Below are 23865 nucleotides of genomic sequence, written 5' to 3' on the forward strand. Positions count from 1 at the left end.
GCCACCTGGTCGGATCTGCGTCGCCTCCCCGCCCTCCTACTTACCATTTCCCCCGGCCGTCCCGTGTCCCGCGGCGGTCGACGGCGCGACAGGCGGGATGTCAGCCGGTCGCGGCACACCGCCCGCCCCTGCAGTGGTGCAGTGTTGCTAACCAATTAATTACCGACTGGAGCGTGGGCGCCGTCTCATTAAGCCTGCAGAGCCAGTGACGTCTCGCGGCGCGCCCCGCCGTTCCCTCCCCCTTGGGGAGGCGCGGCGACTCGGGCGGAAATGTGGAGCCGTTTCCAGGCTCCAGTGAACAGCTGAAGAGCCTTCTTAATTTCCTCCGCTCTCAGCGATGTTTGTCCTCTTGTTTGATGCGGAGCTTTCTTAGAGAGCGCAGTCACCAGGGGCAGGCAATGTGTACTCGACTCGACTCGTACTCGACTCGTACGTACTCACGTACTCGACCGTGAGGTCAAACATATAACCGGCAACGCTCCGTCAGAAAAACAACAAAATAAACTTCGCTGCATGCTGGAGTTAGCGGTCGTCTGTGCGTAGCGACGCGTCATCAGTGCGAAGAGGCCCGCGTTACTGAATGGTGACCTATCGTTCCTGAGTGGTGACCCGATGGTATTGCCAGGTGGCCTGTCGTCCGCGCACTGCGGCCTGCCGTCAGCGCATGCGTGGTGACCTCTCTAAGAGCTATGACCCGCCGTTGGAAAACACTGACGTCGTGGTGACCTGATGACAGTGCAGAGCGGCCTGCTGTCAGCGCTTGCGCGGTGACTTCCTCCCAGAACACAGTGACTTGCCATGAGAGCACGGCGACCCGGTGGTGACCTGCCGCCCCCGATGAGAGCGGTCACCGCATCCACGGGGAGAGGCGGGCGGCCCACTGTCTGGACGTCCCACGCCCCGGCCAGTCCCCCGCCGACGCAGGATGCAGCAGAAAGCCGCATCCCACGTCGGCGGGGGGGGGGGGAGAGGTCCAGCCTCATAACGGGACTTTAACATTCGCCGAACGGCGCCGGGCAGCGTCCTGCCGCTGGGCGCTCCGTCGCGTCTCTTCGCCTCTGATACCCCCCCCCCCCCCGTGGGTTGGTTGGGGAAGGTGACCGCGGCTCGGCGGACTGGCACGGAGTGGGCGGCTCCCCTTGACGCTTGGCCACCCTTGCTGGGGTTGAGGGCGGGCCCCAGCCGTCGGACAGCCGGGTCCGAGTGCTGCAGCGAGCCGGCCCCGTCCCGGGCGCGGTCGATGGAAGGATGCCGGGCGCCCCTGCTCGGCCGCCGCCGCCGCCCCCCGCCGCCCCACGGGTCGCGGGACGCCTCGCTTTGTCACGAGCCGCCGACTCGCAGACGTTTGACATCGATTAGGCCGCTGCGGTAGCCGCTGCGGTGGCGGCTGGCCGGGCGCGGGGCGCAAAAAGCGCCCCCCTCCCACGGTGATGACCCCTGACCGCCGCGGTCGGCCGGCCCGACCGGCTCCGGCGCCTAATTGGCAGAGAAGTGGCGTCTTTAAGCCTGCGGTCGTAGCGATTACGCTTTGCGTGCAGCGGGCTTGATGGGCCTGAAAATGTACGGCAATTGCCTGCGACGTAGCGCGCTGCGGGACGCTGGGGTGTCGCCCCCGGCCGCGGCGCTGGCGCGGCCGCCGGGACCAGAGCGTGAGAGCGCGGCTGAGAGAGGAGGAGCAGGGGACGGCTGCGGGCGTGCCGAACATGTTTGCCCGTGACAAACGGCGTCCGCTGGTGGACCAGCGGTATGTGATGCATCTGTTCGTGTCTGTGTCATTCGCGAACACCTCAGCTGTGGTTTTGCTTATCATGGTGCCAATCTCCTCAGTGATAGCCGTTTCAGAAGTTAGTTTAGAGTGAAATCGATTCCAGCTGGTAAAATCACTGCGGGCTAGTGCTCTTCTCAGCTGCCTGCGCCAATGCGGGCGTGCTCCGACGCCAGGAGCGCCAACCATTCGGAAGGTATCGCGTCTGATGTCACATTTTGGAAAGGCCGCATTGCTCGTAAATGCTAACGAAGCGTGCCGGTAAAGACCCACTTCGGCGCTGGATGTCGCTGCCGCGAATCACCTCCTCTTCATTCGGCTAAAGCGCCCGATCGATGCGAGCCCAGTTGCATTTTCTGAACGGCGACCGCCCGTTTTCATTGCTGGTACGACTAGGTACATGTTTCGTGTGATGTTAGGCATAGGCAATGAGCAGAAATGTCGTGATAAACTTGGGCGTGGCGATGTATTTATGCAGTGCGAAGCGTGACAACATGAATATCGTAGGTGTGAATTTCCTCAGCTCAAAATACTACCGACGCGCAAACGCTACCGGGAAATCGTGATAGGGCGCGAAGTGCCTGGATCGGCGCATGCAGCTTTTGATCGTGCCAGCCATCTAGAAAATAACCAACACGCTTAACCGGCTGCAGGTAATCAAACTCATGGAGAAGACGGCGCGCAGATATGACTTCGAGCCCAGCGAGCCTTCTCATTCGTAAGCTGCGTGAAGAAATCAGCTACCACGGGCAAAAAAGTTATGCGTTGCTTAAGTGGGCGCGTCTCTTACTTTTCTTGGGCTGTTTGTGTCACGTGGGAACAGCCAGCTGCCGAATAATTTATCTTGTCTGGAAGTGGTTTATTTAAATAAGCCATTCTTGGTCTGTGCAGTGGAATCTTGATATTCACTGAATGTGGGTCTTTGTTCTCATACAAGCCATATCATGCCGTTAATTCATGACGATACAGCATGCGACTGATGACGTAGCATACGGCTGATCTTTGAAAAGCTACTTTAACGTAAAAACAGCTCAGGACACCGACTGCTGAATGAGATACCCTCATGTGCTAAGTACCTCTGACAGCTTGCAAAATATATTTGGAAATAACACAAAATTTATGCAGGCGAATGCCCTTATGCATCTCCATTCTGCATCGCCCATTGTTTGCAGACCTCCTGTTGCAACACTTGATGCAGAGAGAGTGTTGCCATGCAGTTGCGCCAGCCGCACGCAGTAAGTATAGGTGGCCACCACGGCAGTTTCTTTGTGAGCGAGGAGTTAGAAGCTCCCATGATGCGGAGCATTATCAGTCCTACATACACCGTCTTGTGTGCATGCCATAGTGCACCCCCCCCACAAATATATATATATATATATATATATATATATATATATATATAATATATATATATATATATCTATCTATATCTATATCTATATATATATATATGTGTGTGTGTGTGTGTGTGTGTGTGTGTGTGGGTGTGTGTGTGTGTGTGTGTGTGGGTGTGGTGTGTGTGTGTGGTGTGTGTGTGTTGTGTGTGTGTGTGTGTGTGTGTGTGGTGTGTGTGTGTGTGTGTGGGTGTGTGTGTGTGTGTGTGTGTGTGTGTGTGTGTGTGTGTGTGTGTGTGTGTGTGTGTGTATTTCAGGGTCTGTATATATACATATGTTAAGCTGATATGAAGGGCGGATACTCGTGTGATATATATGCTGGTATCCACGTTCAGAGGTGTGATATCTAGCGGATGACTTCATTCACAAGTGTAGCACTCCAAGACCCAACGCACAGAAAACATTTGAGTACCTTTCCACTGCACTCACTGTATTGGACGCATCACGTGTAACGCGTTCGGCAGACGTAAGCGGTCCACTTGGCATTCAGGCAGCTCCTTGTCTATTCAAACCTAGTCATGCGGCACTGACGGCAGCCTGTTCGGTCCATTCAGAGCGCCGGGATTACTGCTATAGTTAACCATAATCACCAGGCTGTTGGCTCGTCCGGCCGCTGCTTTTATGATGATTAGTAAACACTAACCGGCATTATGAAGTTGTGTCGGGCCTGATTGTTCCGGCAGGCTTATACAGTTCCGGCCGGGCCCCTGGGGTGCAGTATCTGTCTGGGCTGGGGAAACCGCGAAAGGAGGTGGGCAATTCGCGAAGAGCCGACTTGAGCCGACTTGAGTTCAACCAACCGAGCTAATGGGCAGTTGTGTTGCGGCGTATAACCACAACCGAGTTAATATTATCAGTCATAAGCAAAATGCAGATGAGAGCAGCACATCAAAATGCGTTTGAATTACAGCCCTATTAAGCCCAATGGTAGAAAGCTCAAAATGTTCAAAAGACGTCATTTTTTGCATGCCGTATCAGACACTTTGGCTGGAAATTATATCCTGTCAGCATTCTGTCCGAAGGCAGACTCAAAACAGTTTGTGAAATGACATGGAATCGGTAAATGCTGAGCCATTTACCCACTCCCTTTGGTATGAATTTGTGCCGTGTCCTTGCCTAGTGAATGACGGGAAACAAAAGAAGGGGGGGGGGTGTAACATGCCCTGACCTTCCTGAAAAGGTGGGTTGGACTTTAAGACGGATGCCAGCCTTTCGGTTCATGACGTCAAAAAGCATTGCTGAAGCACAGACAAGCTTTTCCGACTGAATTCACCCAACATGTAAACACACCCATCGTGGTCAAGCAGAGCGACAGTCATCACATTCCCAGCCGTGTCCAGTGTTGTGCACACCTGTGCCGTCTTCTCCTGGCTCCTCATTCCGCGAGCTCGTAGGAGGAGTGTGCACGGCGCCACGCCGTGCCCAGCGCCGCCGGCGGGCCGCTCCCGGTCACAGGTGGACGGCACTCCCCGCGTGCCGGCCAGGCGGCGAGGCGTGCCGCGGCTGCCGGCAGCGGACGGGTACCGATCGGGTGTCAGGCGACCGCTCCCGTCGGCCCGGCTCATCCCGCCGGGACGCGACGCCGGAAGCGGTCCGCCCGCCCCCGCGCGCCGCCGCCACCGCCGCCGCCGCCGCCGCCGCCGCCGCGGACCCGGGCGCAGCCGGTAGGCCGCCGCGTCGGCCCAGTCGAATTATACGCCGGCTCTAATTGAAAGCAGTAAAATTCGCCCGGCGAATCCGGTCGTGATTGCGTTTGATTAGTATGCAGATGCCGTTTTACACCGGAGATTCAACGGGATCATGTGCGGGGTCATTCGCCGCGCGTTTGGACTCGGTGGCCGGCCTGGCGGGCCGGTCACCGGGGAGGGGGGGGGGGGGGGTCTAGCGGCACGGCCCATCGCTCCATGGCCCGATCTATATCAGCGACCGTCACGACACGCATCCAGCACGCTCGCCCCCGACCCGGCCGTCCAGCGGTGGCCAGCTGGATGGCCGGTCCCGTGGCCGATCGATGCCCGGCCGTCCTCGGGCAGCTGTGATCATCGCCGGATAACACGCACCGCTCGACTGCGCGCCTCGGTGTGGAGCCAGAAGGGGGGCCCCATGGGTCCACGGGGACGAGGGAGTCTCCCGTCTGCGTCGGAAGACGGATCCCACGGCTACTTGGGACATGTCGGGGAAGGGGAGGGATGTGACGTTCACGTGCGCGTGACCTGTCAGGTTTGAAGGTAGAAGGTATGCGGGCAAGGCAAGGTACGTAGTTCGTCGTGGAATGAAACACAGAAATGCCAATGTTCGCTGCAGTCGTGCAAATGGTTGGTTCATTTCTTCGATTGTCATCTGTTGCTACCTTGGTATTGCGCCGAGGTAAATTGCTTAGACGTTTGAGATGCTAATAGCTATTGTGTTTATGGCAAATAATGCTTTCTGTTTGAAATTACCTTTTCGCTTCGTAGCCGCTCTAAACTTCCCCGCCACACCCATCCAACCCTCTCCTAAACCTCCCCCGCTGCCCCGCGGCCATCTCCTCGCGTCCTCCCTCGTCTCCTGGCGCATCTCCTCGGCCTTCTGCTGCCCTCCGCCGCCCGCTACCGTGCCGCCTTCCAGCCTCCGCGACAATAACTGCATGAATGGCATTTGCATAGATAACGGCACCGGGTCGGCCGGTGATTTAGCGCGGCGGGGCCGCCGTTTCCGGAAGGTGCGGCGGCGTCTGCCGGCGGCGGCGGCGGCGTGACTTCAGCGCCACGGCCGGGTCCATTCATGCTCGGCCAGGTGGCTGCAGCTTGCAGCGGGCCTCCGCAGGTGGCTGTCGTACAAAGCCGATTTAGGGCGCCTCGTAACTCGGGACCGTTGGGTGGGCCGCTGATCTGAGCGAGGAGCGGCTCGGACGGGGACCGGCGTGGCCCGCCGCACACGGCCAGACCGTCAGACAGCCTGCCGTCGGAGCGGCCGCCGCCAGATCCAGCTGAGCGCCATTGTCATCACGTCATCACGAGCGCCGTGCGTCATCACGCGGTCGGTAGTGCATCGCGAAGCCGCGGCGATGCCTTGCTGCCGTGGCTGTTCCGCGCGCCGCCAGCACGACGACGCACAGCGTGAACGCAGTCCGCATTGATTTCAAGTGGCCTTCGCGGTCTCCAGCCCGTCCCAGGCGAATAAGCCAAATCGCCGTGCGTCGGGGGGCCTGGCCGAGTTTGCCCCGTCTTTGACGCATTGTTCGGAGTTGTCGCAGCACCGGTCGCGGGGGCCGGGCCGTTCGAGTTTGCCGCTCCGCCAGCGGCGGCCGCGAGCCCGGGGTCGCGCGGGCGAGGCGGGGCGCCGCGGCGGCCCAGTGCGCCGGCATTCCTCGAACTGGTCAGCGGCGCGGCGGTCGCCGGAGCGCCGACCTTAGCGTGATCTTGACCCGCGGTGCGGGCGGCCGGGGGCGGCGTGCCTGGCCCGGTTACGAGGCGATCGTTGGCGCCGCCGCCTAGGCTGGCACGCCTGGAATGGACGCCGCCGCGTGAATGGGACGATCAGCTCGAGCTCAGAGAAGGCCGCCGTTTATTGGGGGGTAAAATACGGCGTCTCACCCGCGCCGACACCTGTTCCCACGCTCGCCGATGGGAGAAGTGTGATTGGGCTCATCCCCTAACGATCGCCCTGGAACTGTCGTATGCGGCAGCAGGCGCCATCCGTCGGTAATCTAGTCATCTGTCTCCGAATTTGATCGTCACAAATTGGAAGTTATGGGCCCCGCCAAACCCTGGATCAATTTGATTGCCCGTGTAGCCGTCCCAGTGAAGCTGCCATAGGTCAAGCTGTGGTGGATGGGTGCTGGTTTGCCATGGAACTGTGGCTACTCCTTCAATGCCAGCATGACTTTGCTGACCTCGTTTCACATTGTCCTAGTGCTGTGGCACATGCAGACCAGGAAATGTCACACCATTTCATCAATTTATTGCGCCTTTTGTGAGCTAGGGATGTGTGAAAGCGCTACAAAGTGAGAACATAAAATACAAGACTTGCCGACTGTAAAGGCAGGAGTTGGATGGCGACAAAACCCTCTAGATAGCTTGGGCCTGTGCCAGCTGCGCTGTATCCGGAGGCGGTTACAGTCTGCCGCGGATCAGGCGGAAGGAGAAGCCTTTAATGGTCTGGATTCGCCACCGAACCTGTTTCCTTTCACGCCTATTTTCGCACGCGGCCGCGTAGGAGATCGTTTGTGAGGGGGTGGCAGAACAATAGGCCGGGACGCCGTCCTTGGCCACTCCGTCCGTTCGCCGTAATTGGAAATGGCCAACGAACTCGGCGAGCGGCTGCGGTGACCGCGGCGGCCGGCGCGGGGCTTCCGTCGACCTCGGGTGACGGCCCAGCTGCCGCCGTCTAACCCCCTCCGACGCGACCGTCTTCCGCGCGCCCTTCCGTCAGCCGCGAGCCGTCACCAACGCTCCGATTTCTAAAACCTGACAATAAATCGACGCGAATTTATACATTCGCTCTTTATTGTCTCGCGCGACATTCGGTGCGGCCATATTTCTGGAACGGGGAGGGATGAGGTGGCGGTGGGGGTACATCCGGGCGGGCCGGCGCCGGTAGGCCTGCTGAGCCGTGTCTCCTGCCCAGGAGCGTCGCGGTGACACGTCCAGGCCGGTCATTAGCGCGTGCGAGCGACCAGACGCGGCGGCAGGTGCGCGCCCACTCCGACAATGCATCACAGGTAATAGGCTGCATCTGAAGCGAAGGTCGCCACCATTATATCGGGTAGGTTTGGCAGCTCTGAGAGGCCGTCTGGACAGAGGACCTTGTGGCAAATGACGGCCAGATCATGGTTGTGCCAGCTATATCAAGACACTCTATATTTATGGGGTGACGCTTGCTTGTCTATGAATGCAAGAGTGCTCACGCACGACACCGACGTACCGTGTTGTCACTCGCGAGGACCTCCGCAACACACCCACCCTCGCGCCCGGCCTCCCGCTCGCTGTCGCGGCTCCTGCCCCGGCATAGGACGCGGTCTCGTGGACAGGTCGGCGTGGGGCCGGGAACTGGCCGCGGGGTCGCCCGGCATTGTGAACAACCCGAGTGGAACATCAGATAACTTCGGCCGGCAGGGAGTCTGTTAACACCCTGCAGAGGGGCTGTGACAAGAGAGGCCGTTACTGTGGGGTGGCCAAGGCGGCAGGCAGCGCGATGAGCGAGCGGGAGGGTTATATATATATATATATATATATATATATATATATATATATATATATATATCACTGTGCGGTGTTTTACAATGTTTTAAACTCGTGTACGTACAGTGCCGTATTACAGAGCGTAATAAAATAATATGGATGTCACAAATAAAGCGCCGGTTAAAAAAATGCATCCGTGATATTAACAGGTTATAGATATCATTTTAGAACCTTCATGATTGCTTCACGAAAACGATTGCCGCAATCTTCATCAGATAAGAAGGTCACATATGTTATCGTGATGGTAGTGCCAGCCATTGGTTAATAATGATGATGATGGCACTGTCGAATTCACTGATGAGTGACCGTGCTAGGCCCTCTCCATGACAACGAAAAAGCATATTCGTCCCCGTTTCCACTAGATTTTAGGGCAATTAGACAGGTATTTCGAACATGCCACCGTAACAAAATAATGTCAATGTAGAATCCGCCCTGAAGTGATGACTTACGCCTCACAGTGCACCCCAGGGCAGCCACATGTGATACATTGATGGCATCATTCGTCATATTCACCGCATCATTCCCGTTTGTTTCAGTGTTGTGCCAGCAGCAGCGGTTCCGGGTGCGACCGTCCAACGTCAGCGTGGTGGAGGGAGACAGCGCCATCTTGCGCTGTGAGGTGCACCATCAGGTCGGCCAGCTGCAGTGGGCCAAGGACGGGTTCGCCTTGGGTAAGCATTTCTCTTATGTCAGTGACCCCTTTGAAAGAAGGTTTCTACTGTAGCTGTTGCGTATTCATCACGTACTTTCATTATTGGGAGCTGTGTCTGTTTTTGTTTGAATTTGAAAAGAAGCCATGAAATTGCACTTACGTCTCATTTTTATTGGCCCCGATCATTTAGATAAAGCAAACACTTTTTTACCTCACACCAAAGCCCCACTTTTAGAAAGGCTTGTGACAGGCGGACTAATCACAAAATACTAGCCCCACATCAAACACTCTCTACCCTCGAATGACACACCTCAACAAAAGGGATACCAGCGTGTCCTGTCACCATCACGCGCAAGTATGTGGACACGCGGACACGCCGGGCGGACACGACCGCTGGCTGCCCGCGCCGCTGTCGCGCGAGGACAGGCGGGCACACGTCGACCCCCGGCCGAGCGGGACGGAAGCCGCGGCGGCCACGAGCGGCGCGCGTCCGGCTCGGGCTTTGTGGCGCTGCCAAATGTCGGCACGCGCGCTGCCAAACTCGGCCGATGTCCAGGAATGGTCGCCTGCGCCGGCATGCCGTCCGCGAACGCTCGGGAATGGCGGCGTGTCTGCTGAAGCCTTCGCCCCGCAGACCTCAGGAAATGCCCGCTTCGCCGAAAGGCCACCTGAACTTCTCTATCAGCATGCGGGGTCGGGTCGCGGTGTGCTGCGACCTTGTGACCTTATCAACCGGCACCGGCGACGCGGTGACGCGAGATGGATTTTGGTAACGCCGTGGGTCGCAGCTGACAGAGAACCCATTCACGTGTCAGCCTCGATTCCGAGACGCCTTACTGAACGGGAAGAACTCTGGCCGACATATTCAATGTGCTATCGCGAAAACGAGGTGCTGTGCAGTCAGTATTGAAAACCAGCATCATGCTTATTTTTGTCATCCATACCATTAAAAATGCGACTTTGTCTGCAACTGAGTTTCAACTTTCTGACGAAAAACCGTAGATACTTTCATACTTTCATATTTCCATTATGCTTACAGATACTTTCAAGGTTCCAAGTGTTCGAACCTGCTGTAGTTTTCATCGCATTCGCAACGCCCATAAAACCTCAACATCTCCTAACAACGTTTTCAACTAAACGAGACAAGCCATCACTTCATTCACAAGCTGGCGGAACAGAACATCACAGAGAAATCATACGCCTATCCCAATTGGCGGCTGACCGCCAGCGTGCGTGCCGCGCGCCAGCTCCGAACGGGCTGCGGAATGCGGCCGCTCGCCGGCCCCGATCGCCCTATCGCTACCATCGCGGCGTCATCCCCGCGCGACAATTAGCGCCTCGATCTGGAAAATCATTAGGAAAATTGGACGGCGCCGAGCCGGCGCGGCGCGGTCTGATCGGCCGGCTGTCGACGCCGCTCTCCGCTCGTCGGCGTCGACACCACCCGTCCGTCACCAGCCGTCATCACCCGTCGACACCACCCGTGCCGTCACCAGCCGGTCTGAAAACCGTGCGGGACGACGGGGATGTGGCTGATGACGGTGAGGGATGGTGTTGGGGGGGGGGGGGGGGGGGGGGGGGGGGGGGGGGGGGGGGGGGGGGGGGCGGGGGAGGGGCAAGGATTCTGTTCAGTTCAGGTCCAAGCCTTATTCACAGTACCTACGCATTGCGCTCACACAGCAACACACCACAGACACTATAAAAGGCAGCGTGCTAGCGTATCGATAGACTGCCAATGTTAGTTTGCCGTGACTCGGAAAATTTTTGGTTCAGCTGTGTCTCGGACTTATTCACTCGGCCATCCGCTGACCTTGGTGCCACTAGATTACTGCTATCGGGCACGACATTGCACTATCCATGGTGATGAATCAGATGTAAAGCAAAGCAAGTTTTCCGAATGAGAAGGTTGTCGAACTTTTTTCGAAAATGACGTGGTGAAAAACTGCACTCGATCCCAAAGGAAGGGAGGGTTTGCTGACGCCCCTTAAGCCCCCACCCCAGCACATCCCCACCTTTTGGCTGTGCCCCGGGTCGGCGTGGTCAAAGCGATGCTGGTTCGAGGTCTTGCGCGACATTGCCAGACAACCCTGTCGGGCTAATCCATAAGACGTCGCAGCGAAACAGGTCAGGGTTGGCGGGCTTCAGGCGATAATGCTGAAGCCTTCCTTCCGAGCGAGCCTGGTCCTCGCGCCCGTCCGGACACTCGTGGCACACCAAGCGTTCGCGCCTCCGACGCCCAGTTTGGCGCGTGTCTTGCAACGGCGCCGTTGTTTGTGGACTCTGCGAGGATATTGTGTTGGCGTTGCGCGTTTTGCGATCAGACGTGCGAAGTTTGCGAGCAGTTCCGGCCGGCTTGTTTACGCGTAAGACGAACAGCAATCTGAGGCGGCGCTGTAAAGAAGCCGTTCGACGGTCCAGGCCGGCACGCCCCACGAGGAGATTGCGCCCGGTTGTGTGCGTGTTGGCGACGCCGAGCTCTTGAGCCTAGCGCTGGTGTTGGTCTGGCGTGAAGGTGGCTCGTTATGCGCGGCGGAGCGGCTGCGGTCCGGTTAGTTGGAGCTGTTTGCATAATGCAAGCGGTTTCTCAGTAGTGCCATTGTGTGACGCTCTCTCCTGGCTTGCAGGCTATTCGCGCTCGCTTCCCGGGTATCCTAAATACCGCATGCTGGGCGACCCGGGCTCAGGAGTGCATGACCTCGAGGTCACCAACGTGAGCCTGGACGACGACGGCCGGTTCCAGTGTCAGGTCTCACCGAACAGGGGGCAGGCGGCCATCAGAGCTGACGCTCTCCTCACCGTACTCGGTAAGTCGTCCTTACCTGGTCATCAGGGCATCAGGACCTCATCACAGCTACCAGGTAAAATGTTCATCATAAAAATTGTCTGTTTTATCTCGGCCGGTGGTGAAAGCTGCTTTCAGTCGAGTGCGGAAGTCAGTGTGATCTTGATCATAAAATTGTAGCACGAATGGGCGAGCGATTTGTTGTAGCTCCGGTGAAACAAAGGAAGACCAATAACACCATATATTTGTACAGGATTTCATAAAGGCCATGTCAGTAACAGTGCACTACGCTGCATATTTTTTAATGTTTGTTGCTTGTCGCTCTCACTGGCACAAATAACCAGCCAATGTATCGAGTGAAGTGCATTTGGCTGTCACGTCATTTTAACCTTTTTACCGTTTTTGTTCTGCACCATAAGCTATCGAACTGTGCCTAGCCAGCAGTGACTTGATTGTTTTGTCTGAACCGGGCTCGTCGACCAAGGTTCGACAGCGGCCCCCCAACCCTGCCACTGGGGCATTATTTACAGCCTCACTCCGCTAGTCGAAGGCGTGCTTTGGCAGCCGGCTTCCCCGCCATCAATTCCCCTGTAATTTTCCTGTACAGCTCGGACGCGCCGAAGGCGGAGCTGGTAATATCGGTCGGCTGAGCTCAGAGTTCTTGAGTCATCGACCTCCAATATGCCAGGAGGGGCTGACTGGTGACGAGTGGTCATATGATCACTTATGGTCACGAGCGATCATAAGTCCAGCTTGAAGGGCCAAGTGTTGCGAGCGTAACCGATGTTTGCTCTGCACCGACGTTTAACCAGCACCTCTTGGCGCATTCAAGTCGATAGCCCAGCTCAACTCGGAACTCAGTATGCCGAAGAAACAGGAGCCGAGGTCCTTGCATGGTTATGTCAGATATCGGCCCGTCCCGCTCCGACCGACAGCTGCTGTCGGGAAAACGGTCGTATCCACGCACGGCCGCCCCAGGCTGGTACTTCTCAGAGTGCGGAGCTATCTGAGAGCGCGGTCATGGGCCGGTCCTGGAAGCCCGCGGGCTGGCCCGTGACGCCCGCGGGACTGCCCACGAAGTCTATCAATCGGTCGATCCGAAGGGGCTGTAACCAGATCCGTGAAGCCCACGGGCCGGCCCACCAAGTTTGTGGGCCAAGCCGTGTAAAGTCGGTGAGCCGACACTTCAAGTCAGCAGTCCGGCCCGCAAAGCGCGTGGGAGACCCGTGAGGCCTGAGGGCCTAGCGACAAGGCCCACGGTTGCGAGCACGTGCGACGGGCCGGCGGCTCCGTTGGTGACGGATCGCGCCGTTAGGCGCCGGCCAGGCGCCCCCCATCCATCTCCGCCGCGCGTGATTCTATCCGGCCGTCCGGTGTCGTCGCGCAGATGCCGCGCAGGGCGCTTTATCGGCGCGGCAGCACCAGGGGGCCGCATCCGACGCTAGGCGCGGCGCCCGGGCCGCAGGAAGAGCACCGCTCGGGGTGGCACAGACGCCGCTTGCAGGTGCTGATGGACCGGCCTGCGTTCATTTGTCGAGGCTATCTTGACGGCGGCGTGCTGGGGTGGCGGCGGCGTGCCCTGCTGTGCCTGGAGATGGGGCGCATGGGCTTGCTGAGGCGATGTTGGGTGAACTCGCGCGTTCGTGAGCTGGAGTGGAATTGTACGCAATGGTTGCAGTGCTTCTTTTATGCTGCTTTCCAGAACTTTGCAAGTGTGTATCGATCTCGCTCTCGCATTTAGCTATGTTGGAGTGTTTACTTCGCCAGTTACATTCATCAGTGAGCACTTCTACTTCGTAAAGTTCTGCAGAATAGTCTGATGACTGTTCACCCTGCGTTGCTGCCACTACCGCCTGGACTTGTCAGATTGTTTGGGGCTAGTTCTATTGCACAGGGCATTGAGGGGCGACGCCATTGCAATAACAAGAGCCGCATCTCTTTCAGTAAAGCCGACGTCGGTGACTGCAAGCTCCACCGGCCGATCTCCAAGGCCCGGCTTGTATGAGGTCAACGAGGGTAGTCAGCTGACGTTAAAATGTGACGTCACCGGCGCCAGACCGGCCGCCAATATTCAGTGGCAGCGAAACGGCATTGATATCGACATTAGTAAGTGCTAGATGTCGTCACATTTCTGGGAAACCTCTGAAAAGCTTCCGGTAAAAATGGAGGTCAACTCAACGAATCGTCCAGTTTTTGATAAGTTCTCCGGCAACCCTAGTGATTTGTGTGGAACGCTGCGGGCTGTCTTTGACAAAGTTTGCGGTCGCTATGAACGTGCCACTCTCTGTTGCTAAAATAGTCGCGGTGGCATTTAGTCGACCTTAACAACAGCATAGCGAAACGCTTCTGACTGGAAGCAAGCCCCACCGTAATCACGACTCACCAGCAGCAGCACCAGGGCAAGCCAGGGCGCCGTTCTTGAAACGGACACTTGCTCCGCCCGCTATGCGGGGCACGACCGGTCACACAGATGTTTCGCGGTCACAGGGCAAGAGGACTCGTTCGCCGGCTGGGGCAGTCCCCGCCGTAACGACACGACCTCGGTGGTGACTCTGCGGCCCACTGCTGCTGATGATGGTGCCGGCTACTCGTGCGTGGCCAAACACCCGGCCATCCGACCGGCCGAGCAGCGCCAGCTCAACTCTACCGTGCGGCTCTCCGTCCTCTGTGAGTGCACTGTTTGTGTTTACCAGTGAAATAGCGTCTTTATCATGCTTGCATCCGATTAGCTGTGACGTTACGCGACAAAGCAAGCTCTGTCGTTACGGAGTAAAATAACAGAGCAAGATCTGTTATTTTACTCCGTGATCTTTTGTTATCAGTGTTCGGTGCTCAGGAAAATAACATTCTGTGAACAAGAGGCACGTATTCAAAAACGTTCTTGCACTTTCTTGAAACAAGGGGCCCAGCTTTTTGCCATAGAGGGGCTAATGAGACCCAGCGCAGCGTATTTTGCATCCATGATTCAAGAACGCCGCGTCTCTTCGGCAGACCCTCCGGGACTCCCTGAGATCAGCGGCTACACGGAGGGCGAGGTGGTCAGAATCGGCGAGCAGAAGACACTGACCTGCATCTCCCGGGGCGGCAACCCGCCGGCGCAGCTGGTCTGGCTCAAGAACGGTCAGCCGGTCAGCTCCAAGTACCGCTCGATGCCGGGCCAGGCGCTGGCCGAGCACAGGTTCCGCGCCGCCGTCTCGGACCTGGGCGCCGTGTACCGGTGTCAGGCCACGTCCCCGGTGCAGACCGAGGTCACCGCCGCCTCCGTGCGCACCGCCGTGCAGTGTGAGTACCGAACGACGACGCCGGCAGCGGGGTAGCGAGAGCAGTGAACAGCGTCAGGGCTGGTGACTGACTTGCTGAGCGGCGGTCATTGGGCCGCAGTGAGGATTGGTCAGAGGTCACCAAAGCTGGTCAGCGTGAATACGGTCGCTTGGGTCAATGTGAATCAAACGGTGGTCACGACAGCTCATCGCGGGCACCGGCCTGCCGTTTGGGTCCATCAATGCAAGTGATGGGCAGATGCTACTATGGGCAGATGTCACTATGGACAGATGTCACGTATTCGGTATCATTCCGCCAGGGCAATCTAAAATCGCGGAGAACACTACTTTTGCACTCACACTTTCCTTTCGCGGCGTTTACGGACTGGAAATGACTGAAAACATCTGTCACGCATGCTAATCATCCTGCAGTATTTGTGCAGATTTGGAGACAAACCATCGTGCAGTACTTGTTCCGAGAACTGTCATTGCTGCTGACATCTGACAGGGACTTAATGTTTCCGTCGGACCAGATTACCCTGTAAGACTGTGCAGCAGCTCATTCATGCGTGTATCTATGGTAAAAGTCGTCCAGTAGTGTCAATACACGACAAAACCACGGTTGTGGTCATCATCCGCCGAGAGAGTTCAAATTATCACAACGGTCGCTTTAGCAAACGTCTCACTTTGAAAAAGCTCTTCCAACAACCTCAGCAGGCTAGCGTTGAGGAAACCGCGTTGTTTCGAATCTACGGGCACGCGCACATCCTTTCCGTGGCACGGATTAGTGTCATGATCATGCCGGACGCATTGCCACGGAATAACACTGGAACGATGGATGGTTCTGTCAAGTCTTCCACTGAATGCTGCGGGCACCTGTACCTTTGGTGTCCTTTGAGTAGATACACTTGCAGCAATGAACAAACAAGCGTCCGACTTGGTAAAATGTGGGTTTTCTGGCCCGCGATCAAAGTCGTACACGATCTTTCTCTTCAGTCGGGCCGGAGACCGTCACAATCAGAGGCACGAAGGAGGCGAAAGGAGGCGAGAGCGTGAGGATGACCTGTGTGACCTCCAGCAGCAACCCCCCGGCCAACATCACCTGGGTCATCAACGGACGGACTATGATCAACGTGAGTTGAAAGATCACGATCGCGTGACCCCACCATCACATTCATTGTCAGTAACTGAGCTGGGGTAGTTGTGCTGCAAGAGAAGCAGAATGTGGCTCAATCGGGTCATGCATTTGCCTATCTCAATGAAGTGATGGTCATGGGCGCTCAATCAGGTTAATTAATCTGCTCATGCGTTCTGTAACACGACAATCGCTTGATCGTGGCATACATTGAGAATGCTTCTTGTAAATTGATTCCGATTTCTTCAGACCACTCAGAGGAAGGCCGCAGCCCCCGCCGGCGGCTGGGTGACCAGCTCCAACATCTCCACAATCATCCCTCCCGGCATGGAGGAGAACATGATGGTCGCCTGTTACGCACTCAACCCGGCGCTGGGCCTAACCAAAGTCGAATCGACGAGAGTCATCGTGCTCCGTAAGTCTGAAGTCTGTCGACGGCTGGCCGTCAATGAAAACACGTCAGGATCAACGTAAATCAAGCCCAGCTCGGGCCTTTGAAAAAGTGCTTACAACTAAACAATTGTAAGTGCTTACAGTTGTTTCTTCTGTTGCCACGACCCGCCAGGTAGTTACGATATCAACGCCACTGATGTCACCAACCATTGCTTTTGCCATTCCAGATCCTCCGAAGCCGCCGAGCATCCTGGGCTACGAGCCGGGCACGTACCTGCGGGCTGGGGAGCGGGTGTCGCTCTCGTGCGTCTCCCAGGGCGGCAACCCGCCGGCCACCCTGACCTGGTACAGCGGCGACGTCGAGCGGCCGTCGCCGACCACCGTCGAGGACAACGTGGCCCGGGGCGTCATCACGTTCGAGGTGGACCACAAGGACAACGGCAGGGTGTACAAGTGCGACAGCCAGAACTCGGCCGCCGCCATACGGCAGACAGCGAACGTCACTCTCCGCGTCTACTGTGAGTGTCTCTGACCTCGGCGCCGGGTAGCCTGCGTTGCGAAATATAGGGATAACGCGGCAGGATATGACAAAAGCGAATGACCCGTCGTCGATTTTCGGAGTTTCGGTGCCTAGCATGCTTTGAAAGAAAACGAATGATGCCACTGTTCTGTGCGAGCGAACCGTACTATTACGGAAGCAGCTCTTCATCGGGTGCTATGTCTTCGCCAACAGTTCCGCCGAGCAGCCTGAAGCTGGAGGTTCGTCCGGAGCGTCTGAGGGCGGGCAGTCAGGCGATCCTGACCTGTGAGTCCCGACCCTCCTACCCAGCCGCTGATCTCACCTGGTGGCGGGACAACGCCCAGGTCACCGATGGAGTCACGGCGCTAGAAACGTTCCCGGCTGGAAGTAATGGCGGGTATGTACGAGGATGTTAGGTCATGTGTTTAGGTTGCATAAGTTATGTTTATGTACTTGCTGGAGTAACTGACTCTGCAACACGTTCTGCAACTAATTGATGAAGGCAACACTTTGTATAAGGCGAGAAAACATCACAAGCAAAAAATGTGCGGGCTTTCGCTCGCTTAATCTCATTCGCTTCATAAAAAGCGATATGAGGCTGGCAATGTACCTCCTCCACTTAGCAAAAAAGAAACAACGTTGAAAAAAAACATGAAAACCTACCTTAAAAACAGCTTCATAGAGTGGTGAAGGACAAAATTTCCAACAGTTTGCTATTGGCTGAATACGAAAGCCCGCTCTTTTTGGATTCAGCTCTCCTAACGCGTGTGGCGTCTGCCGGCGCAGGTCGTCCAGTCGGCTGCAGCTGCGACGGAACTTGACGTGGGCCGACGACGGTGCCGTGCTCACCTGCAGCGCCGACGTGTCTGTGCTCAGAGGCGCCGTGCAGAACCATATCACTCTCCACGTGGCATGTGAGCTCCGCGTACCTCTTCGGATGGGATGGAGCCTCCTGCATTAACCATGCGCCCCGCGACATTGTCGGGAGGTCGCAGCCCCTTCCTAGTGTTAGACTCTGCCGTGAGAATTTTGTTCTAGGCTTGATGCCGTGTTCTGCAGCATCCTGTAATACAGATGCAGTCTCGTAATGTCAGTTGAATTGCAAGCAGCATATCAAATGGAAGGCATGTGCTTGAGAAGTGCTGCGGCTGTCAGGCTGATGCGCTGGATGAATAACGTAATGTGCTGAGTGAGAGGCAGTTATACATTCCCGTCAAGATTGGGGCTAATAAGGCCACTTATTAAGATATCAAATCATGCGGTCGAATGGCTTGTCTTTATGACGCAAAATCGTACAAATTCCTGCCCATGGGATTTACCAGCGTTGATCCGCAAGAGCAGCCATTGATGGCAGTCGTGACACGTGTTCCCCCTCCCCCCCTCCTTACAGACCCGCCAGTGTTCAGCAAAAAACTCTACACGGAAGACATTCGGGTCGGCACATCTCGCGTGCTAAACCTGACAGCCCGCGCCAATCCCGGCGATGTTGCATACCGCTGGTCCAGAAGGTCACCGACAGATGGCACCAGAGTGCTACCCAACGGACCACTGCTGAATCTGTCGGCGGTGACCAGATTGGATGCCGGATGGTATCACTTGCAGGCTACAAACGCCCAGGGAAAAACGAAAGTTCGTGTCCACGTCAACGTGCAGTGTAAGTCGCGACGAAATTGGTGTCATAGATCGTGGTTACCTTCGATTGCCACATTAAAAACTTTTGAAGTATATATCGCTGATGTAAGCAAGACAGGCCTTAGGGTCTTGATTTCTAGGACTTATGAGTTCAAAATTCTTCGGCTGATAATAACCGAGTTTCAGTATACCGGGATATGCTGGCTAACTACGTTTTTAAGCAAACATTGAGCTTGGCCATATAACCAATGTTTGCACACCAACGTCATTTGGCCAGCATGTCCTGGTATATTGTAGGTCGATCATTGTCCGCATAAAAATGCTAACCTCAGCATGTCAGAACGTGTTTTGCTTAACTCACAAATACTACATTAAAGTTAAACTGAGCGCCACGTCGCAGGTAAAAAGACTAGCTTTCAAACGCATTCACTGGCTGCTCACTTGGTTGCGGTCGAGGTCAAGGCCGTCGGCCGTTTCGCCTCTAGTAAAAATGACATCGCTCGCGTTAGAACAGCCAGACGCCAGTGAGTGTCGTCCTAAACATATTACTAAAAGATGAAGTTGTCCCGATTGCCTGCACTTCATCTCTAGTTTGTCGGCCACACTCATGTCACCCAGGTTGTAGTGGTTCGTTGACATCTGCCCGCTCTGTCTCGCAGATCCGCCAGAGATCAGCTCGGTCTCCACGGTATCGATGGTGTCGCCCGGGGAGGACGGCGTCCTTGAGTGTGTGGCGGACGCCAACCCCACGACGGCTGACATGATCACCTGGCACCGGGACGACTTCGACTTTAGCGACAGCAGGGTCACCATGTTCTACGGCAACGGCTCGTCATACCTGACCGTGCGCAACGCCACGAGGGAGGACATTGGCGAGTTCCTGTGCCGGGTCGACAACGGCGTTGGAAAGGTCACCGCCACGGCCAGGCTACTGGTGAAGCGTGAGTACCACTCAATGCGCCGACCAGCCACCTCTCATGACGACAGGCGGCTGTTCCCCGCCAGCGTGGGTGACACGGGCGTTCAACGCTTTAAGTGAATACTTCGTCACCTTTTTCAGGCCGCATCTACCCGCATGTAGATGCAGTGTGTTATCCAAACGTGGTACGTTTCGTGCATTTTATTGACGCAGGCATGCCCTCAGTAGACCGTGTTCATTTAACTTCGCTGTGCAACTCCCCGCTACCCCAGTCACTCGCCGCCGAACGTAACTGGGAGCCTGCGTCGCTTCGCTGGCGACGGCGCCTGCGAACTATTTGCTGTTTCTCGGGCAACCGCGGACAGATGACAAATGGCCGTGTTGATGTGCGGCAGACGCGCCAGAGATCGACCCCAGGCCTCAGTTCACCAAGGCGGCGGCGGAAGTCAGCGCTGACGCGTACCTGGCGTGTCGCGCGAGCGGCGTGCCAAACGTTACCTTCGAGTGGTCAAAGGGCGGCGTGCTCATAGACGGCACGATCTACTCCAAGTACCAGCTGACATATGCGCAGGTGAGCCCGTGCACTCGCGATCAACAGCAGCATTCTCCGCCTTGAGATGCATTTGTGAGATGTTTTGTGCGGCGGGATACAAACAGGGGAAAACAGATATGGAAGCTGTTATTTGTTATGCCGATGATGCTGTCTTTATATATATATATATATATATATATATATATATATATATAGAGAGAGAGAGAGAGAGAGAGAGAGAGAGAAGAGAAGAGAGAGAGAGAGAGAGAGAGAGAGAGAGGAGATAGAGAGAAGAGAGAGAGAGAAGAGAGAGAGAGAGAGAGAGAGAGAGAGAGCGATAGAAGAGGAGAGATAGAGAGAGAGGAAGAGAGAGCGAGGAGAGAGGAGATAGAGAGAGAGAGAGAGAGAGAGAGAGATAGAGAATAGAGAGATCGAGATAGATCTGCAGTTCTCTCTCGCTAGCGCATATTATATATATATATATATATATATATATATACATATATAATATATATATATATAATAGTAACAATAACTAAGCCAGTAAACTCAGACACATTCGGAGACCGATGCAAACCGTTTTCATCATAGCGTTGGCAAATTCGTCTTCCATAAATATTTCGTTGCATGCTGGGACTTTAATAAATCCCTTAAACCGTTCAGAGGCAGGAGGATCCATTTTTGCGCACAAGAGGGTGTGCCCATCTGCCAACGGCAACTTACACTTTTGTTCCAGCGATTACAAGTTTTTCCCTCCGTCAGCATACCTCGGTTTCGTTCGCAGCGACGCTGAAACGACGAGAGCAGGAACCAGTTTCTGCCCGTGCTCTCCAGCTTTTCGCAATTAGAAAAATGAACGCCTTCCATGTTTACCTGATCGGGGAAGCAAAATCGTAGTAGTATTGCAATGCTGCAGAGAAAACTCGCGTTATCAGAAAGCTTGCTGGAAATACCCATCAATTGATGCAGAACAACATTCAACAAATTAGGCATCGTGTTGCCGAAAAATGAGCCTGCAACCAGTGGTTGCGAAGATGTAAGATTCTTAAGGACGCGACGACCGGGCTGGACCGGGCTGAGCCTGTGGGCTGGGTCGTAATGACGTCTGTTCCAACCGGCGACGCTCTCCAAAATTTCGCATATCCAATGGAAGGAAAACCCGGTGTGAAATATGTTCCGAGCGACTCTTCTTACGTTAGCGAATGGCTATTCAGAGGCCGTGCTCCCTCGGACAGGTTGATCTGGTGACCTGGCAGTCGGTGCTCAAGATCAAGGACGTGCAGGTCTCGGACTACGCCACCTACGAGTGTGTGGCTCACAATGAGCTCAGCTCCAGACGCCAGGAGCTGGTGCTGGGCCGTCCCAGCTCCCCTGACCCGCCGACGGGGCTGAAGGTGGTCAACGTGTCCCACGACACGGCCACACTCTCCTGGTCTCCAGGCTTCGACGGAGGGCTCCTGCAGGTTAGATTACAATCCACATCCTTTTTGTGCACAGCACAATAATAAATAATAGCTATGGAAATAGCTATGTGGTCTGTGTTTCACCGGAAGTAAATTTTGAGAACGACAAAGCCAGGTGGAATTTGCTCGTAACAGCAAGCAAGTGGTGAGCAATCACCTTACGTGATTTGCCAACGATCGTAAACCACGATCAGCGATAACTTTGTTGGCACCCGCGACGGGCTACTGGGTGCCGCGCTTTTTACCGGTGGCAGACAGCGTGTGCGTCCTTCCCTTCAGATGTACAGGATCCGGTACTCAGAGGCAAACGGCGGAGACGAGTTCCATTACAAGGACGTCCAGCCGGCGAATATCTCCGTCTTCACGGTGGCAGGCCTCCAGCCGAGCAGCCAGTACAGTGTGTCCGTCATGGCCTACAACAAGCTGGGCGACAGCGGCTTCTCCAGGGACGAGATCCGGCTGAAAACCTCGGGTAAGCTGCCGCCAGACGCCGGCCGGCTTCGCCAGGAAATTACTTACCTTTGTGCATACACACTATCAGTGTCTGTACCTGACATTTACTACAGGGGTGGGGGCTGTGAACCATGTTTTGTTTCGATCTGACCTTCGTCAAGCTCTGTATCTGGAAGACGATCTGTTCTACTAAACTGCTTGCATTCTGAACTGACTGCACTACTTAAATATCGTTCTGTAAGGCTCCAAATATATTTCAGTTCGCCTTTTACTAGACGCTCAATTTAGCTGCTGCTATTCTTATTAACTGCTATGTCTTTCAGCATGCCAAGTATTTACATTTAACCCGTTTCTCTTTCGTATATTCTGATATTTACGCTTTGCCTATCACTCATCTCTTAAAGGCCATCTGTGTGCGATGACGACGTGTTGGCGCATGCATGACACTGACAAAGAAATGCGTTACTTTTTGCCATTGATAGAACATTGCCAGCTGTGCAAATGTTAACATGCTGTGCCTATTTCGGGTATGTGTCAAGAGAAAGACCGGGATTCACTAATACGGTGAACATTGACGCTAGCGGTGAAGGTTACGTCGTCGCTAATGGTAATGGAGGTGGTGATGGTCTTTTTATTGCATGATCCCACTCGAGGACCAGGGTGGAGGTGTCTTAACACGCACGCCCGATAACTCGTCCAGGCACTCCCCCGGTCGGCTACGTCACTGACCGGGACGACCTCACTAAGACGACCTTCCCCCGGCTCACCATCATCATTGTCACGGTGGTCGGAGCCTTACTGCTGCTCCTCAACATCGTCTTCATCAGCTGCTACCGTCGGCGCCGCCACAAGAAGAAGAAGGCTGGTGAGTGATTTTGTCGTGACCTCGTTGTGACCCCTCAGATGACCCTGACACCGCTGAGCTGGTGGTGTTTGAAGAGGGTCAGCTTCCGTGGATCGTCATCATCGTCGTCTCTTCCGTGGGCGGGCTGCTTCTTCTTCTGAACGTCGTGCTTGTCGTGTTCTTTATACGGCGACGAATGCAGAGGGCGAATCAGAAAGTGGTGGAGTCAGCCTGTAAGTATCCTGGACAGAACAAGTGCATGCTGTTTGCAGCACATATACTTTACGGCCCATAATGCATGATGCGTAACGCACAGATTGCATAGCTGAGAAATGTCAGCCTATTTGTAGGAAAATGACGTCATAGCCCTTCAGCCAACGGGCTGCTCCATTACGTTGAACGGGCTAAAGCTATTACGTCCGACGTTTTCGGCGCACACGGTAAGCCTCTTTGACGTCACGGCCATAACCCCGGCCCTGATCCAATTGCCTCCGTTTCCAGCGGCCAGCGAGGCGAGCACCAAGTCAGAGACACTCCACATGTACGGCAACGAGACCGTCAGCTCGATGTCGGTGAAGAGCGGCGAGAGCTATACTCGCGAGGACAGTATGGATGAGTATGACGTGAGTGCCGGATCGATGGAGGGAAGTGACCGCGGCACCGGCCTGCGGTGAACTTGCCCCCGTTACAAACACGCGTCGGTGCTGTGTCGCACGCTGAAATAGCGCGTGGCTGCTGGTGCATGCTTGACTACTATTGGCTGGTGGGGACGGCGCAACTCAGCGGTAAATGTCTCGTGCTAGGATAGCCGACGGCTGGTCTTCGGTTCGAGAAGTGCTACCTACCAGCAGGGTGTTTTTGGTTCCTTGCTGAAAGGAAAGGTTCCAGCGCCGAAAACC

The 23865-nt window shown here is 55.6% G+C and overlaps 1 protein-coding gene across 2 annotated transcripts in view; it reads left to right on the forward strand.

The window, feature by feature from the left end:
* LOC119102923 (nephrin) overlaps nt 1–23865 on the forward strand; it is a 52138-nt gene that overhangs the window by 26405 nt on the left and 1868 nt on the right. Inside the window, exons 2-18 of one of the 2 annotated variants that reach the window (XM_037226382.1) lie at nt 8918–9052; nt 11658–11837; nt 13760–13921; nt 14303–14482; nt 14807–15097; nt 16072–16208; nt 16460–16625; nt 16831–17121; nt 17337–17520; nt 17910–18037; nt 18514–18777; nt 19415–19696; nt 20070–20245; nt 21442–21669; nt 21949–22141; nt 22823–22987; nt 23468–23589. In XM_037226382.1, the coding sequence (XP_037082277.1) occupies nt 8918–9052; nt 11658–11837; nt 13760–13921; nt 14303–14482; nt 14807–15097; nt 16072–16208; nt 16460–16625; nt 16831–17121; nt 17337–17520; nt 17910–18037; nt 18514–18777; nt 19415–19696; nt 20070–20245; nt 21442–21669; nt 21949–22141; nt 22823–22987; nt 23468–23589 (3284 nt within the window). Of the gene's footprint in view, nt 1–8917; nt 9053–11657; nt 11838–13759; nt 13922–14302; nt 14483–14806; nt 15098–16071; nt 16209–16459; nt 16626–16830; nt 17122–17336; nt 17521–17909; nt 18038–18513; nt 18778–19414; nt 19697–20069; nt 20246–21441; nt 21670–21948; nt 22142–22822; nt 22988–23025; nt 23200–23467; nt 23590–23865 lie in introns of both variants that reach the window. The other variant, XM_037226375.1, reaches the window with a different exon arrangement.

The sequence above is a fragment of the Pollicipes pollicipes genome, unplaced genomic scaffold (genome assembly GCF_011947565.3).
Source record: "Pollicipes pollicipes isolate AB1234 unplaced genomic scaffold, Ppol_2.1 Scaffold_2555;HRSCAF=2994_pilon_pilon_pilon, whole genome shotgun sequence".
Taxonomy (NCBI): Eukaryota; Metazoa; Arthropoda; class Thecostraca; order Pollicipedomorpha; family Pollicipedidae; genus Pollicipes; species Pollicipes pollicipes.